This window comes from Exophiala dermatitidis (genome assembly GCF_000230625.1).
Source record: "Exophiala dermatitidis NIH/UT8656 unplaced genomic scaffold supercont1.3, whole genome shotgun sequence".
NCBI lineage: Eukaryota > Fungi > Ascomycota > Eurotiomycetes > Chaetothyriales > Herpotrichiellaceae > Exophiala > Exophiala dermatitidis.
In genome coordinates, this window is record NW_008751648.1 from 2,737,610 (window position 1) to 2,755,841 (window position 18,232).

The 18,232-nt window shown below is 52.2% G+C and overlaps 5 protein-coding genes across 5 annotated transcripts; 1 reads left to right on the forward strand and 4 right to left on the reverse strand.

The window, feature by feature from the left end:
- Positions 1 to 65: 65 nt before the first annotated feature.
- On the reverse strand, positions 66 to 359 carry HMPREF1120_03982 (DNA-directed RNA Polymerase II subunit K; the record flags this gene model as incomplete). Its single annotated transcript, XM_009158080.1, has 2 exons — positions 66 to 90; positions 148 to 359. The coding sequence occupies 2 exons, from the start codon at positions 357 to 359 to the stop codon at positions 66 to 68; spliced, it is 237 nt and encodes a 78-aa protein (XP_009156328.1).
- Positions 360 to 1,219: 860 nt separating this feature from the next.
- HMPREF1120_03983 (uncharacterized protein) lies at positions 1,220 to 3,145 on the forward strand. The gene has a single exon (XM_009158081.1). It carries the CDS (start codon positions 1,791 to 1,793, stop codon positions 2,220 to 2,222), a length of 432 nt encoding a protein of 143 aa, XP_009156329.1. The 5' UTR covers positions 1,220 to 1,790; the 3' UTR covers positions 2,223 to 3,145.
- Positions 3,146 to 4,571: 1,426 nt separating this feature from the next.
- HMPREF1120_03984 (uncharacterized protein) lies at positions 4,572 to 8,207 on the reverse strand. The gene is made up of 2 exons (XM_009158082.1): positions 7,695 to 8,207; positions 4,572 to 7,621 (listed from the first exon to the last, which is right to left on the reverse strand). The coding sequence occupies exon 2, from the start codon at positions 6,666 to 6,668 to the stop codon at positions 6,087 to 6,089; it is 582 nt and encodes a 193-aa protein (XP_009156330.1). The 5' UTR covers positions 6,669 to 7,621; positions 7,695 to 8,207; the 3' UTR covers positions 4,572 to 6,086.
- Positions 8,208 to 12,458: 4,251 nt separating this feature from the next.
- On the reverse strand, positions 12,459 to 14,580 carry HMPREF1120_03985 (oxygen oxidoreductase). The gene has a single exon (XM_009158083.1). It carries the CDS (start codon positions 13,926 to 13,928, stop codon positions 12,597 to 12,599), a length of 1,332 nt encoding a protein of 443 aa, XP_009156331.1. The 5' UTR covers positions 13,929 to 14,580; the 3' UTR covers positions 12,459 to 12,596.
- A 317-nt stretch (positions 14,581 to 14,897) lies between these two features.
- Positions 14,898 to 18,225, reverse strand: HMPREF1120_03986 (MFS transporter, ACS family, allantoate permease). The gene is made up of 7 exons (XM_009158084.1): positions 17,163 to 18,225; positions 17,043 to 17,102; positions 16,839 to 16,983; positions 16,593 to 16,783; positions 16,279 to 16,510; positions 15,740 to 16,212; positions 14,898 to 15,644 (listed from the first exon to the last, which is right to left on the reverse strand). The coding sequence occupies exons 1-7, from the start codon at positions 17,466 to 17,468 to the stop codon at positions 15,486 to 15,488; spliced, it is 1,566 nt and encodes a 521-aa protein (XP_009156332.1). The 5' UTR covers positions 17,469 to 18,225; the 3' UTR covers positions 14,898 to 15,485.
- Positions 18,226 to 18,232: the final 7 nt, after the last annotated feature.

The following is an 18,232-nucleotide window of genomic DNA, read 5'->3' on the forward strand; positions in this document are numbered from 1 at the left end:
CAACGCTATGCAAAGAGACCGTTCAAACAGTGTGGTATTGTAGTTTGGTGTGAACATGAGGTGGATCATCGCGCTTCGAACTGGACCATGCTATGTCTCCGTTAGTATGGGCGTCAACTTCATGGCCTCTCACAGGTCGGCGCTTACCGCTTGGTTCTCTCCTTGTAGAGCACTCTGTGACCGCACATGCTGCATCTGATGGCGTCGCCTCTTCCTAGACTGACTTTTGCGGCACATTCACCACAGACATATTGAACCGTTGGGCCACCTGAGGCATCTCCAGCAGCGTAGCTTGTGGCAAACTGGTTGAAACCGCCGGACTGGGTGGGCAAGGTGTAGGCTTCGCGCTGGGACGACATTTTGAGTAGGATGAAGACGTGAGTGTGTATGGTGGCGTGAAGGAGTAATATTCGAGGGCACTCGTCAATATTTAAACTCGTTGAAACTGATCGACGTTGACAAATGCTGCGCGACCAAAAGATTCACCGGTGAAAGTTTTGGCGGAGGGCGTGGTCACGTGGGTAGAGGGAGCCTTATCACGTGACCAGGCTCCCACTTCAACCTGGAGCTAAATTTGGAACGATCCGTCTTCTGTTATCTCAACGCACCTCTTGTGTTATGCGATGGACGTGGTTCGGTCTGTCTGCTGTGTCGATCCATGACTGAACTTGCAGCAGTGGTATGGGAACAGGGAAGATATGGCCCCGAGGCTAACTGAGAATTTATTGCCCAATGAGGCTTTTTGATGGTCGTAAGAGGATGTGTGAGTTCGCGGGATCGTTGAACCAATGTCCAACCCACGGTACTAGTATTCACGGTGTTTTGCAGCTGCCTTGATATGATTGATGATATGCGGCTCCCAGACTTCCAAGTAAGGACAAGACTCAGTCCGTTCCATGGCTTTTGTCTCCTTGAAAACTTCAGAAGATGTGCCGCAAGCCCGACCGTCCATTGTTTGCTTTGCCCCCCAGTCCTTGAGTGACTCGAATTGTGCAGGAGAAGTCGTCCATAGACTCGTCCAGCAAGCCCGTCAATGAACCCCAAACGAGTCAATTTTGTTTCCAATGATCTCCCCACCCTATGTGACACCGGCGTGTCGAGGGACGTTGCTTGGATGGCCGCCTTGGTCGTTGCCAAAAACTACTCCCAGCTCCTGTTCGAACGTTTGAACGAGCGTGCAAAAAACTTTTTCCCCCAAAGCATCCACATTATTTTGCGGTGCATTGGAGGGAAGTGAAACCTCAACTTATGAAGAGATTTTTTCCGGGCTACGATATACGGCCTACTGCAACAGATTAGAAGTGTGATCCCTGACCATGGAATCGGTGGCAGTGGATGAACCACTGCACCACCGACCCATTGGTCTGAGGCACTTCTAATTGTTGGAAGTAATTGCGCGACCATAATATTTGAAGTATACTTGGTAACTGAAGCAACGGGAGGGCGCCCGGAGAATGGTTCACTGCACTGCACGTGTTGGGGGGGAACCAACCTCACCGTTTGTCAACATCTGACGGAACTTGAACTCCTCAATCCTTCCGACACTCGAGAAATGCCGAAGATTCAACACAGATACCTTGACGACGAAAAGAGAGGGGTTACCTTCTTAGCCTCAACCTGAGATATGCTGCGATGGTGCCGGTGATCTTGCGGTCAACTCTATTTGGCGTAAGTTGTGAGAGATGCAAGAAAGAAGCCCCTGCAATTGCAGGTATGAAACAGCATGCTCGCTGGCGAGTGAAGAGCTATTGGGGGGTGTTTTGCGTCCATTTCACTGACAAGTGAATGAAATGAGAGTGTTTCATTCCCTTTCCTCGATGGCGGAGGGTTCTGTGATGCCAACACCGGCAGAGAGACCCCTTTTGCGAACGGTCAGATCGGTTGTTGGGGGCTGCCCAGATCGAAACTGCCCAGGACGGCAACATATGAAGCAAGGCAATAGCTTGAGGACGTTAGCAACAGCAGGCTTTGAAACGTCGATAAGCGGCCAAGGTCATCGAATCGTCTGTCCCTTGCCGAAAATTGATGTGAATCTGGAACAGACGTTTGAGGATGGGCTGAACGGACACGACGCCGATCTGAACCATTCACCTACAGCTCGTCGATCTGACAGAATGAGCAACCGGTATATTCGCACAACATACGAATTTCTGTTTGGATCCGTACCTGGTTGTGTTCCGCAAGACCCGATATCAGGCTCCTGGATCTTCGGATTTTTGTGACCCCCTTCAAGTACGGGGAGTGCGATCCGAAGTGACAAGTCATGCAAGGGAATTGTGAAAAGGGAAGCCATCCGATCTACGACCTCAAAGGGTGTCCCCTCGACTTGGAGACGTTGTTCCTTCCGGAGCAGGCGGCACAGTGGCGTGAAATATCCGTGGGCTCTTCATGCCACTTCCCCTCTGGCCAGCTATGGACATTGACAGGTGTTAAGATACCACTACTACTACCGCTACTCTACCACTGCCATGTTACCCTATGACTACTACTATCAGCCTGTGGTGACATTCAGTCGTCAATCATGTTGCTTTTATCTACCTACAATCTGTTTACTTTCCAATCCTCATTTTTCCCACTTCACATGTGATCAACAAAGGACGAACAACCCACAACCCACACTCCCGACTCGGCTAACCGGCCAGCATCCCGACAGGTATCCGACGATTACCGCACTTTGATCTCGATCCACGTTGGGATCTACAACCGTAGTTTAACAACACAACCGCAAAGGAGCCGAAACGAAACGAAACAAAATGGAGCGGATGTCAATAATTCACCAGACGGACTGGACGATCGATCAATTTTTGTTTCAGAAGCCGAGGGGCTAAAGGTGAACCGGGCCAAGGATGTCCTACTGTAGGTGCAGCCTTGTGGGCTTCCTAAGGCCGACCAGCGCGGTCGACTACAACGACGCCGGGGGTATCTTTCGTTAGTGCGCTCTCGCTAGACTTTCCCGGGTCAGCCGCCAGCTTAGTCAGGATCAGTAAAATGACAGTACAGTACCTGTTTCAACAACAACTGCCACACTAAAGCCCAAGAAATGTGTAATACGCTAGTGCCAACTGGGAAAGATGGGAGTTGATTACGCGCTACTCTACTTATGTACTAGTATGATACTGACGAAAGATTGCCCAGAGGTGTTGTAGTATCACTGATGGGCGGCGTGCGGGGTGGGGCAGGGCGGCTTCTCCAGTCTGGGCTGTTGGTTGTGTTTGTAAATAAAAGAATCCTACGGAGCGTAGCGGAGTAGGTTATACTTGCAAATAATAAACAATCTACAACTACATTTTTGTATGTATCTCCTCTCCGCTACTACAGTATTACGCACTGGTCAGGTCTGGTCCTGATGAGATCAGCGGCTGGGCTGGGCTGGACTGGAGACAAAACTATTATTATTACTATTATTACAGAACGAGTCCAACACCACACCGCATGTCTCAGTTCTGTGATGTCGCCCACAATAATCCAAGACCAGCCCCGGGGCAACACCCATTTTTCTAAAAGCCACCATCGTCATTGATATCCAGCACTGGCACACAAGAAGCACGTCCAGTCTGACCTGAGCGCCGATCCACGATCCACGATCTGGCAACATGGATGACTTGGACCATCTTGTCGTAGAGTGCTGTGTAGTTCTAGTACTGTGGTAGGTAAGCATAGGCATGCACAGTAACTAGGAACTCGTGGCGGGCAGACTGGCAGACTGGCTGAGTGACAAAAGACAAACAGTCCGACGACCAAAGTCTGGCCTGGCACGCAGGAACACTCTTGTTAGAGATGTAATAATGAATAAATATCATCATTAGTAGTAGAGGATACATGTACAACCCCAGAATACTGTAGATAGAAGCATTCATTGGACGAGCCGCCCGAATGAGACGTGCTGAGCAAGATGAAACTTGAAGGAACTGCCAGCGATCATGATGGAAGAGGAGGAAGGGCGAGGCGCGACCCGGCCGTCCGCAACTAAAGAAAGATCCGACCTTACTATGTACCAGGACTCGTATTCAGTCTGTTATTGTACTATACCTGTACCCCCAGAAAGCAAGCCTGTGAGGGCTAAAAATATTAGTGGTAGGTACATAAGGACAAGGACTTGCCAGTGGGATTGTGAAAGAAGTATAGACAGTCTAGTCTGATCGGAACCCCTGGCTAGGTAGCCTTTAGCCCGCCCTCGGCCTTCTGTTTCAGCCTGTAGTTGTACTGACGGTTGCTGTATCATGCAGGAGGCCTGGGGCCTTTAAGGCCTGAAGTCAGGAGGATTTGAGGGTGGATGTCCGTCTGTCGACTTTCAAGTTTCATTCAGAACTCTAAGGAACGACTCGACTTGTTTCTCACAGCAGCGCCTCTCGAGTCCAGTCCGCTCCTTCGAACGGAGTCGTGTCCTTTCAGCCACGCGAATGGATACTACTGCCGTGTAGGAAGATGTGATTGATAGTCCCCCTACACCAGGCCTTACACTTCGGTAGCGCCTCTTTTGGATCGATTACCTGGCACTGGTACCCCTTGCATGACGACGAAGAGGAGCGCAAGGAACGTTGAAACCAAACGAAAAAAAAGAAGGCTGGTCAGGGGATGGATGACCAGATACTATTCTGTTGATACTGTAGATGCATAGCTTACGTAGGCACTGCAGTCACCGCAACAAGACACCCGGCTGGGGGCCGGGCGCCTCGAGACGTCGTCTGCCGTCTCCCATCACCAATTCAAGTTCTGTGACATGTCAAGCTATCAATCAATCTATCAATAAATAATGGACTGCCCAACCACCTGCTGTACGTACATCCATCCATCCACCCATGTAAACTGTGTCATGCATACATCGGATGGCGGGGGAGGCGCCCGGAAACAGACGACAGAGAGCAGCACTGCAAGGGATGGGATGTCCGCGAAATGGACAGTGGTGAGCCACCGACCCGACCTAAGGTCCTTGAAGTATACGATGCAAAATGGTCCGGTCTGGTCTGCTCAGCTGCAATTACGGTCCAGTCCCAGTAGTAGTAGTAAATTGTCTCGATTCGAGGCGGGAGAAATTGAAAATTAGGCCCCGCGTTGAGTAGAAGACAGGCGTCGTCATCAAGGTCCGGTATAGCTACGGAACCTAATCTCCGTTGTCAACATAATCAAAAAACACCACACCACAACCACACCACAACACGACACCACCAGGGCAGATTGCAATGATCAAAAACAGTGAGAAACAAGTTTATAGTTTTCATGCAACAAAGTGCTTTTTCATCTATTTGTTCCCTAGAGTGTGATCAAGAAGCGAAAGTCTATATACTGGAGCAACACCTCTGCCAAAATCAACCCCGGAGATTTGCAAGTCCGGGGACGATCGAGCAAGGTGAAGCTCGTAAAGAATGTTTATCCTCCCACCATCTGCACACGCGACGGGGTTTTTGGTCTTGTGGAGACTAAATTGGGCTGGGCATCTGGTCAAGACACACACGCACCCAACTTGAACATCCACAAAATACCTCCGAAGTCGTGTCGATAAATTTTGCTAGAAAAGGAAAATAAAATCAAGAAAAGGCTATCCGGCCAAACCCCGGAATAGCATGTGTATGCTCCATCCATCGCCGTTGCTTCGCTTCGCTTATCATGGTCATTTGAGGGAATCATGACATGGGTTCGCGTGACTTGTGCATCCTTTCGTTCATTTCGTCTTGATCGGAGATCACCAAAGAAGTTTCTGAAGAATTGAGAAGTTTGTTGAATTGGTTCATAGCCCAGCAAGTCTAGAATGACCTTTCTTGATGTTTGTCGTATAGTCATGATTTGAAAAAGTATTCCACGGAGGTGTATTGCCGCCCTGGAGGTTTGATGTTGAAGAGTGATCGTCGAGATCGGGTACTGATCCTGCAAGGGTGATGACATGTCCATGTGTCGACTCATGGAGCATGCCGTAAACGAGCGTATTTGCAGGCAGCGTAAAAAGGGTGTTGGTCGGAGGGCGACAATAAGGGTTTCATTCAAAGGCTGCAGAACTAGCTGCGCTCAAGGAAGAAAAAGGATGGAAAACTTTCGTGTCAAGACAAGGTCATTCTTGCTGGGTCTTTTGTTTCGTTATCCGGTCATTCAGCTTATGCGCGAGTAGGCAGGTGTCGAGCGTGGACACGGTAGTGGACGTGGCCAGCGTTGGTGGACTCGACATCACGCTTGCTGGAGCTACCCGGGCACATGGTCAAGACCAGGTTGGTGTCTTGATCGCAGACCATGGTGCGGGTGTCGTCAGGGGCGTTGTAGGCAGCAGTGCAGACGGTTTCACCGGCAGGGCAGTCGACAGAAACACAGGTAGGGTTGCTGGCATCGTTCTGGTTGGAAGGGACAATCTCCATACCACCGGCAGAGAAAGGATAGCCGTCAATGTTGGACAGATCATACGAGACCTTGCCATCAGCCCAGGTGAACTCGAACTGAGAGACAGGGCCGCTGGTGGTGGCATTGGGAGACAGCTTGATGGAGATACCGACGCCCTCTTGGCTGTACTTCTCGGTGTAGCTGCCCTGGAGCTGTTGCATGTTGGCATTGTAGTCCTGGCCGACGGAAGCGTAGTAGATGGGGAATCCACAGTTGTTGACAACGGTGGCAGAGCCAACGGCCATGACGGCAGGAGCAGAGGCAAGCAGCACGGCTGCGCCAGAGATGATGTTCTTGAACTGCATTTTGACTGGTTGAAAAGTTGATACTCGTAGAGAGTGATATCCCGAAAGATTCAGAGATGTTGGGTTGGTCCTGTATAGGAGTGGGTGGGTTTGTCGACACAAAAAGGTTCTTGCAGCAAAGGAATGATGCTGTTCAGAGACCTGCTCGAGAGTCGTAAGAGAAGGAGGCTGGAAAGAAGGATTGACACGAATGGTTCCGTAAAGCGAAAAGCAACAACAGAGAAGGGCCGTGGGTTTAAGTAATTTCGACACGGTCCCTTCTTGTCCACATCAACAAACCTCGATGCGCCCACAGCATCTCAACTCCAGAGGCCCTGGCACCACACGATGGGTCCTCCTGCATCGGGCAGAGATTTTCGTCCATGCGTCTTTGTCGGCGCCTGTCCAGGCCACTGCGAGTGCCACCCTGGGTGGACGGGGGTCCCCGGGTCATCAGTAGTCCAGAGTCAACCTCCGTAGTGTCCACCAGCTGGCAGAATCTGTGGGCGACAATGGGACCGCCCCAAGACGTGTGTCGTGTCGAGTCTGGGCAACAAAGGGGTGGAACCGTTGATTTTGCCCATGCTGAGGAAAAACGATGGGCTTGTTGCATTTTGCATATCCATCCCGGAGCCGCCAATGGAACTTCAAGCGCAACGCCACAAGGATAAGTGGTCTCGAGCTAATGCAGGTTGCGTTGGTGGACTTTGCACCAATCCCAGCGCTCGACACCATCCTGACCAGGGTCCTCCGGGACAAGCACTATCTCAGGCACCAAAGCTCGCCGATTGGGAGTTCACAGAGGGCCCGCCGTGAAAATGCCGCAGTCAGTGCCGCTCAACTAGGCGAAAGAAGGACATGGTTCAGGTACCGTCCAGGCACCAACACACCCTCACCCTCCAAGATTTCAAGCCATCCGCCTTCCCGTTGCTCGCTTGTTGTTGCCCACGTGTCGACGGCTATGCTTAAGGGATCTATGTCAACGTTAGGTACCGAGCTGTCGTGCTGTCTCCTGTAGATGTGGTGTATAGTGGTCGCATAACGTACAAGAGTCGCACGACCGCTTTGTGACAACACACTGTCAGCTCTCCTGGTGCCACATGTTGCAAGGAGGCCGCCATCAAGTGACTGCCCTTCAACACCACCAACCAGGGCAACGCTGAGCGGCCACGGAGGACCCCCGGGTGCGAAAATCTCGGATGGCCTTCGGTATGACACCTTCGCACCCCAAAGGCAGATTGTATCCCGATAGTGTGTTCACCACCATGACGGCCAGCAGCTAACGCTTCTCCGCCCGTGAAATTCTCGAAGTGGTTAAGATTTTCGGCAAGACGCAAAAGGTTTTCCAACGGGTCTCGTGCTGTTGGGTGTCTTCCATTCGGGCAGACTCAAGGTTGTCGCCTTGGTGGATAGAAGGGCGTTCCGACGCCTCTCCCGTCCCAAGCTAACGAAGTCCCAGCCTAGTGTCTGGGTGTTCTGCGCCTGCGTAAGATGTATCATTGACGGCATGCCGTTGAGTTGACAGCGCTGGGCTGCAGCCACAATCCCACTACACCTAAAGTGCTTGCAGGATGCGACTCCGGAAAGACTGACATGTACATGGGGTGTTGGATGAATGCAGTGAGAATACCTCATTCTACAGCACGCTAGAAGCGTTGTTGTCGATGGAGACCCGAAGGCCCAGCGGAGTCCGACCTGGCCTCGCCGCGAGGTAGTTCGGAGACCGTTGGCGGACTGGCAACCCCGAAGGACATTTGCCTGTTTCTCCCACGATAGCCAGGTACGTCGGAGCACTGACGACAGATCCTACTACTGCGTTGCAACTTACCGGAATGGTTCTCCGTCCTTCATAGTCGATTTAGTCAATGAAGGGCAGTCCTGTATGCTCGGGAAAGGCAGAACCTCGAGTCGCGTTGATACCTTCTCCGTTAATCCGTCCACTTGATCGCACGTCGTAGCAAAAGTTAGCATGAATCCTGGACCTAGAAACGATGCTGCAGCGGCGGGATCAAAAGGGACGGTTGTCTTCCTTGCTGACGGACATGGATCGATATTGCTGCAGCAAGCGAGTTCAACCGCCAGGTTTTGCTTCTCAACGTCGACTTGGTCGCGTGCGAGGGAACTGTTTGACAGATTCGACCATGACCCCTTGCAGCAGGAATCTACAGCTACCTAGGTACCTATTCTCTAGGAAGCGTCCTGCCCTACTCGATGGTGTTGTGCCGGCGTGATCGGGCATTCGCGAGGCGGGATAGCCAGTCCGTAGTTCTGCCGTTGTGCGAGCAAAGAGAGATCTCCTCGAATCATTGGTATGGCATAGGAGCGCTTGTATGTGGTAGTGTAGCGGTAATATGAACCATCCTATCAAGACTATCATGTAGGTGACAAAGTACAATCCTGCGCCTACAACGTTATTGTAACTCGTAGGATGTGATAGGCTCCAACCGTGAACACCTCACTGAAGCTCAGGCTGCAGGCCATGTTCATGGTCACCTGGTGACTAAGCAACATTATCACGTGCCGGCGCTGAAAACCTGCCCTAATCTAATCTGATCGGGCCACCGAACAAAGGTCCCACCATCGCCCACAACTTCAAGTTTTGCACCTGAAAAGTCTTCCTCAACTGTTGGATGCTGAGTGGCGGAGGCGTGCAAGTCGCTGCCACTCAGCTCGAGACGAACTCTTCAAAATGTGACTATGGACAATAGTTCGGACCACTAACAAACTGCCCCGATGCTAGTAGACTTTTCACAGTCGCTCCAATGTTGCTAGCTCTCAGCGACACCTACTATACAGAAAGATTCTGCTGCTCGGCTCCCGGACCCGCGTCGCCGAACTGCCCTCTCTTTGAACTTTTCCACCCTGTCCTCGGCAGTAAGATTCTGGCTTCAAGGCTGGGCAGTCCCTGCGATAGGATGCAAGGACGTTTGCCTGGTACCGCATTCCATGGTTGCAGGCGAATCAAGGTTTAGCCCCTCCCAACCTCCTAGCAGGAGGTTCCTTTTCAACTCCCAGCAACGCTTGGATCACCCTACGAGGTCGCCTCAGCACTTGGATTGGTCGACCGTGCGTTGCTTTGCCATGTGTTCGGCACTTCCGTTCCTTTGGTACCCTGGCACGGACGGTACAGTAGCATGGCATTATTATTGAGTGGGAAAACTCCCTTGTATACTGAACCGCCGGGTTTCGAACACCCGTTGTGAAAAGCTAACTACCAACTTCCGACAGCACACCGGACATCAGGCAATTACAGGCATGCAGGAACCCAGTACCTTTTGCATCATGCTGCAGCTTCCGGCTGTTTGGAATGGCGGAAATCGAGCCCTGTCGATTGTGTCTGGATGCCTCTTCCGTCAATGGTCAAGTTTGCCAGACTCACGACATTCAGAGCCATGATACAAGATACACACAGTCCTTGGCACCACTTCCGGTGTCCTGGATACTACCGACTACGGACTTTGACAACCTCTAGGGTCTCGTCAAATGCTCCATATCTACTGTGGGTACAGGGATTTGTATTCTACTGATCAACTATCGATTCTTTTACTTGCAAGTCCGCAGCCGGAGCCATGCCTTTTTCAGTATCTGGTATACAGAATACTCTCCGCCAGACATCACCACACTAGAGCTTTTGAGTCCAGTCGAACCCTGATTACCTCAATCTTTGTCTGGACAGCTGTCTGGAACCGCTGTCTGGAAATGCTTCCGAATCGGTACTCTGGGTACTCCTGTCAAAGGGACTTTGACATACTGGTTTTTGCGCCACGTCTATCCAGCGTCCTACAGCATGATCTCAGTCACCGTTAACGTCTGGAAGGGTTTGTGGACGGAGCCGTCCATTCTTTCGTCCTTCGTCCCTTGCGTCTGGAAGGTGTGTCTTCTGGCCCTGCAGGGGTCTCCGCCTGACTCAACGGTATAGGTGTCTGGGTGGCTCCCGAGGCGTGACGCTATCCGCTGGTGTTCAATAGTTGCAGTATCCGTTCAGGCACCTCAACTGGTCTACGGGTTCTCTCCGATGTACACTCTCACCACTACGGCTGCACCATCGGAATGTGTCTAGATCACCCTTGCATCTGCCTCCGACTGGCCGGGTCATCCTGATGGGACCACGGAATCATTTGCCTATGGAACATGTCCTGTCCATCAAAGATACTTGCTTCGGTTGTCTTGTTGCCCGCTCGTTCAGACCCTTGCTCATCCGCCACGGGGAGTATTTTCCATCCTGCATTTCCTGCAAGTTCTCCGATGCATTGCTCAGGTCACTTGCCACAAAGGAAGTGTTCGACAGTCGCGGCGCATCCAATGCGCTATATCCGATGACAACAGTGACTGCTGTTGAATCATGGTATGGCATGGATGGAGTGTCGCCCTGCAGCTCAACGCAGAAGGATAGCCAAAGGGAACAAGGGCAACCTTTCGATTCCATTTGCCATCGTATCTTCTACTGTGAGTTCCAAGCTAGCAGTTGGCTGAGTGCTGCGGGCAGTCAGACCAATTGTTATCCCAACGGCAGGGCATTTTACTGGAATGTCTTCCTTGTGTATGAGGAGTACTAGCACAACGTTGGATGTGTTCCCTCGCTATACCATGTCCGCCGTCAAAGCCTTTATTGGACTAAAGGTGATGTTGGCACAACTCGCTGGCTGTGAATGCGGCCAGCGTGTCTAGTTTCATGGTTGGTCTCTGCGAAGGAAAGCTTTCGACCGGATACGACGCAATATGCGAACTCCGTCCCGAAGGCAGTCCTGCCGACCCTGTCTCTGTTTAATCCGCCTTGCATATTCTCTTTCCATCAGTATTCGCTGCCATACCCTGTCGTGGGAAAGTTATCTTACAGAACTCTTTGCTTGTGCCGATTCCGTTCACCTATCCAGGACATTTGAACCACAACTAGGCCGGATCTGTCTCCATACAATTTTGAGTTGTCATGTGGATGTGCCTGGAAGTTGCAGCGACAATCCGGACGCGGGTCCATCCTTCCGCCACCACCAGTGAAGTCCGTCGTGCTTTGGGTTTCTCGGCGAGGCCAACATCTGCAACGGTACTTGCACGTCCTGGTGGCATGCTGGAAGCGCGAGCGTAAGTTGTTCTGTCCACTGGCCATCCACCACTTTGACTGAATTCAACATTCCTCTTCGGTGCTCCTTTCTAATCCTATCGGCCTAGGCAGTAATGCATCTACACAGACCTTGGAGGTGCTAATCCGTTGGCTGCCGACTTGCACTGCTAGATCCCGGCTCAGGCTTCTACAGTCTGTAGTTTGTCTCAAGACCTCATCAACCGCCATCATGTTTTTCCACCTACAGGTGAGTTGTCCATTGCGTCTGTCCACTGGCATGTGCTGGTTCAAGGGGGCAGGCACACTACGGCACCATGTAAGCACGTCGATTCGGATAGCCCAGATCGGGCACTGATATTCGTTGTCCAGATTTCGGTACGTGATACCTCTTCTGGTGGATTTATGCGAACATGGGCTTCAGCACTCGACTTAGCCAGAGGGTCTGTCTCCCCTTGAGACCTCCAGCTTGGACAAAGGGGGATCTCGGCCCAAAATCGAATCAGGTGTATGGAAAATCGAGTGTGTGGAAGAGCTTCGCTGGTCGACCCAACCTGCAACACATTGCCGATGATGGGTCCCCAACCCCAGCGCTGCCTTTTGGGATCCCTTCGGGTATAACGACTATGACTGTGATCGTGCTTCGTCTACGGGTTTTCAACCTGTTGTTCATGGGACTTTAAAGCCACTTGTCAGCGCTTGCAACCAAGAGCTCCTTAGGAATCAGTTCTACTCGAGAGACTACAAACGAAAAACGCAGTGCAACAATTCCTTATTTGCATAATCTAAACCAGAAATGTATGTCGCTCCATTCTCCGAGTCTCGCCCATGACCCAATATCAGCATGGCACTGCGGCATTCTGCCTGCCCAAACTCAAGAGATCAATGTCTATCTACAGCTTGGCCTGTCTAGCAGCTCCAACGCCATTTGCCTGTCCATCCTCCTTAGGGATATTGGTGAATCCCTTGACTTTCTGCAGATCCATGATCTGATTGGGTCCGCCAAATCTTCCCTGGGTATCATTCCAGTTCCTATGCACAGCCGTCTCTGGCCTCCATCTGAACGACTGCTTCAACTTGGGATGCAATTTGCCTTCGATGACATCGGCGATGAACCCGCCGACGGTAGGGATATGCATGAACCCGTGGCCGGAGCCACCTGCACCGATGATCAAAGACGGATGCTGGGGATGACGATCGATCAAGAACGAGCGGTTCGGGGTATCTGCGCACCAGCACAGACGACCCAGCACGAACGGCCTGTCGGCTAGCTGCGGCATGGTTTCTCGCAGGAACTCTCGACATCGCTGTTCGGCATCAACGGGCAGCTGCTCGACGGGGACGGCGATGCTCTGCTTGTTGCCATCTTTGTCCACCCAGTTGCAGTAACCAGGGTGTTCGTCACACATTTTGAGCTGATGTTTGTCCTCGTCCGGTTCCATGAAGAACCCCTTTTCAATGTGGAACAACACGGGCAAATTCTTGAACAACTTTGTTTCCTCCGGCGTCATCTGGATATGAGCCAGCGTCCATGCCGTCGGACGCAGCTGGTCCTTGAAGTCGAGCAACTGGTTGGCATTGGCGCCGGCACACAGGATAGTGTAGTCGGCCCGGATCTCGCGGCCATCTTTGGTGCGGACACCCTTGACGTCGCCATTCTCGAAGATCAGCTCCTTGACATCCCCCACGACAAACTTGGCACCCAGCCTAGTCGCCTCGTTGAAGCACGACACAAGAGCCTTGCGTGCATGCACCCATCCGGCGCCGGTGCGCTTGTACAGGCCCTTCCAGCCGGGGAAGTTGCCCTGCAATACGCCCTGCGGCATCGTCTTGCGGAAGTCCTCGGCATTGGCCAACTCGACAAACTCTGGGTTGAGGTCCGGCCGCTCGCGGTCGTGCAGCTTCTTCAATCCGTCCTTGGTGCTCGCCGCCACTATGTATCCCGTGTCGTGGAAATATGGCGTGAACACGGGGTCTTTGGTCCATCCTTCCGTGGCCGCTCTCAGCAGGTACCGAGACACCCACGCCTCATCGTCTCCATCGGAAAAGTTGCCTTGCTCCACAATCTTGTTCACGTCATTGCCCGCGCTGAGCGGCGACGGCACCGGGTAAGGGTCAATCAGTGTCACGTTTTTGTGACCCCGACGCAGCAGGTGGAGAGCCGTCGAAGTACCCCAGGTCCCGGCGCCGACAATGAGGAAACTCGAGTCTTTTGACACCGACATTTTTGAGTCTGTCGAGTACGTACGCGTACGCAGGCGGTATATCGTGTCAATTATGGCGCCGTCGTTGCCTTCCTAATCGTCACCTCCGCAGTAGCTTCTCACCAGCCTCGTCCCCGTGAACAAGTCACGACAGCCTTGTCTGATGCGAATTGAGCAGTCGCCTAGCGAAACCAATCTCGGGAAAGAAGGTCGTTGAAAGTATTCCTCTGATCCCACAACCAGGAAGCCGCCCGACGTAGCAAACCAGGAAATCCGTTCAAGGTTGGTGTCTTGTCGATTGCCGGATAACGATGTTGTAATTGTATGGAGAGAGGTATAGGCCCAAGTCTGCGAGAAGGAGTCCTACCGCGGAAATCAAGGAACATATATTCAACTACAACCGTATTGGCATCACCCCATCGACTCAATCCACGGTACCATCGTACTGTAATAGCAACAACCTGTTAGGTTAACCCGTCTGGTCGCCACTTATCAATATCTTTCGTCCCCTCAACTCCGCAAATCAACCGCACACACTAAACGACTGGGTCTCTTTGACTTGAATTGACGAGGCTCATGTGCCTGTGGGAAAGCACAAGCCAAACTACCTTAGCCGCGGAGGGACGCCGACGACCCGGTTGGTGGATTGGGTCAATCGAAAGCCCCATCATGGCTGGTGAGAAGGTACAAGCGATGGCGGGTGCTAAGGGCGCGAAAATCCGATTGTACAGTACTAGCACCACTGACTGCAACTGGCAGTTTGGGACAACAATACCTTGATAATACGCACCGCCATACACATACCTACCTAGGTACGTATACGATGACTGTTGCATCATTACCTACTATAGGTGACTGCCACTGTAGTAGGTACAGGTAAAGCACACACGACGCTCGCCTTGATACTGGCTGCAAACTGGCAATTATTAGGTGGTCGGCTTCGGCTTCGGCTTCGGCTTCGGCCAGGTTGGTCAGACACCAGATCTTCCTGCATTTTTGATTCCAGCCTCAGGCTTGAAGGACAGTGTTATCATATCACAAGATTACGACTACTGTACCTGCCGGACGCCCGGACCGCTCCTCTCCAACGGTCGAGATAGATACACGTTGATGCAGTGCAGGTCCACGCGAGTGAGTGGTGACGCCCTGGCCCCTTGCCGACACAGTTCCATATGCACCCGGGAGATGATGATGACTTCAATCAAGCGTCCCAGATGCCGAGGGCAACTATGTGCCAAATCTACCCGGGGCAGGAAACGAGCACAGCTCACCGTGCAGTGTAGTGCAATTGCAGTGCAATGCAAACTTCAAGTTGAACTTGGCTCGTTTGATCGGGTAAAAAGACCAAGCTTCCGATTTCAATCTCATCATGGATTTGCGCTCCTGCTACATGGAACTTTCTTTGCAAATCACGGAAGCTGCACTCAGCCCCTCGACCTCGTGTGCTTTGAGCGAGCCGCCCTTAGAGAAAAAATATCCCACTCGCCCTGTCGTGACGAAAACCAACATTGAAGTTACTGTAGTATCATCCAGCACCAGCAACCCGTTCCTATCTGTTTCTCTGTCCCTTTGAAGGCCCTACAAAACATACCGGAAAGCCGGGTTCTCACGATCCGTCTTGTCATGAAACCCTTCCAACTCGCCATCAACCTCTTGGATTTCTCCACGAGCCAAAGCGGCATCACGTTTCTTGTTCTCTCTGGACATGTAGAACCGCAAGACGAGGTTGAATGAGATCTGCACAGGACAAAAGATTAGCACGACTGGCACCGAAACTAAATCCAAAGCACCTTATCGCTTTGCGCCATGGCCTCAGGACAATAAGTACTCACGCTCAAACCAAAACAGACCAGCAACCCCGTGATAGCCGACTCGTAGATAGGAGCCTCCTTGGGGAAGAAGATGTGTGGACCGATCAAGTTTCCGACGCCAAAGGCGGCAAAGATGACGGCATTGACAAAGGAACGCTTGGTATGTCCGGCGAAATTGGACGCGGTCAACGTCCAGCTGAACAGGTTGGTGACTCCAAAGATGAATTGCAGCCATGTACATCCTAGGAGCGACCATTTGTTGCCCGGGGTGCGGTCGATGAACCGGATTCCAAACAGACCCGCGACATTAGGAATGTTGGCGGCGATCGAGATCCAGATGATGGTGTTTGGGATCTTGGTGGCCAAGTATCCGAGCAGCGGTTCGATGACGGCAACAAATGCCCCCGTTGGCATTTGCAGCAGGACGGTGTGGAGGTCGTCGAATCCGAATCCTTCAATCAGAGGTGATGCAAAGGCCGAAACGCTGGAGTTGCCTATGTCAAAATGTTAGCGAGAGGATAAAAATTGGGATGGTCCACAAGGCCCATAGTTTGCCATACAAATGCCATTGGTGATCTGGAAAGCAGTCAGAAGCCAGAGTTTTGGGTCGGTCAATGCCTCCTTGATCTGGTACGGCTTGAGTTTCTTGTCTTGGATGCCGATCTTGTTGGTCGAGATCCGGTGGATGACGACTAGCTTTTGACGCCGCGTGAGCCAGCGACACTCGGTCGGCGTGTTGGGGACGAGGAACCAGAAAACAGCCGCCCAGGCGGTGGTGAGAGCGCCGACAAACTGAAAGAAAAAATTGTCCGTGTTAGCCAATTTCGGTGTTTTGTGTCATGGCACAAGTGTGGTGTGTATGGCTTTCTCTTACCAGGAAGACCAGTTTCCAATTGGCAATGGAGCTGTGGCTGTTGCCGAGGCCGTAGGAGGCGATGGAGAGAAGCACGACGCCACTCCCAAAGGAGGACTGCCAGAAACTGTTTCGAACCGGAGTTTCCTCTCGCTTGTAGAAGGAAGATGTGATGATCATCATGGTGGGGGTGATGCCGACTTCAAGGCAGCCTTTTCATCGTGGTTAGTTCGGCGCCGGCCGAATCAATCTTGAATCTTGACTCACCCAACAAGAACCGCAGAACGGCAAACCCGGCGAACGAGTTGGCCACACAGCACATGAAGGTCAAGACGCCCCAGGTGAAGATCAAAATCGTGGTATAGGTTGCAACCGGCAGTTTCTGAAGGAGCAATGTAGATGGATAGGCCCACTTTTCTCAGGTCAGTGTGCTGCTCTTTTCATCCAGAACTAACTGTGGGCGTCACTTACGAATAGATACCCAAAGTAGTAGATACTGGCCAGCCAGTTGTAGTCTCCAGGAGTCATATGCTGTTGGATTGGTTAGCGCAAGGGAACTCCCACACCATTCCAAGGGTATTTTCCACTCACGGTATCAGGCAACAACTGATAGGCGTAGGCGTATCCAAGCACGGAATTGTCCAAGAACTGCAGAGCATAGGTCATACAGATGACAGGCATGAGAATCATGTCACACCTGCGCCGGACCGCGGCGCTTTCAGCCTCGAGTTCTTCCCGAGGGATGGTTCTCATCTCTTCGAACCATCCCAGGGCAATGTCGACGCCTTCCGGGATGACCGTCTCCTCGGCCTCTTGGATGCTCTCCTGTTTCGATGAGGGCTTGGAGGGCGCTGTAGGCTCAGCCTTGGTCGTGACGGTGTCCACCTTCTCCGACATGGTGGGCTGTGAAGACAAGGGCGGTAGCACTGTCGTTCGTAGAAGGTGTGATAGACTGGGAGAGGCCAGCAAAAAGGACAAAGGACTTCAAGACGAACTGGAAGCTGGATAGGGGTTGAGCGAAGGCGGTCCCTTGGTGTCGTTGCCCTGGCATTTATGTGTTTTTTCTCTCTCGTCTCGTCCCGATCCCCAGAGCGAGATTCAATATGCTAGCATCGCCCGGCCTCGCCTTATCTGACTGAGGGTGTAGGTATAACCAAGCCATGCACCCCAGACGGGTCTGGAGATAAGAGGCTGGCCCACGAAATCCCTATCAATTGATTGGGGATGAGAGGTCCAGGCGACCCTTGGCAAGGGGATATATCGCTAAGCGGAGCCTGAGTGACAATGCGATGGGTCCGGCCAAACCCTAACTGCGTCCGGAGGTTGATCTTCAACCAGTCATGCGTCGTAGAATAAATGATTCACGGCTTCTCGACTGGCTGAAGGCCTCTGTCGCCATGGAAGATGACCAAGAAAGAGACCACCCGCATCTCGCGGGACTGGTAGCCGGGGGGAGAGTATTTCTCCCCCAGTGGCACGAGGACATGGAGATGACAGGCGGTGGATTCTTTTTTCGTGCATGGCCCACTATTACTGACTGCTCGGGCCAGCTAGGATTCGTGTAGGGTGTCAGCAAGGCGGGCGAGATGAAGGTACAAGCGACGTCGACAAACCCACTTCATCCCCGGAAGGGTCTTTTTGATGCGCCGCTAAACCGTGTT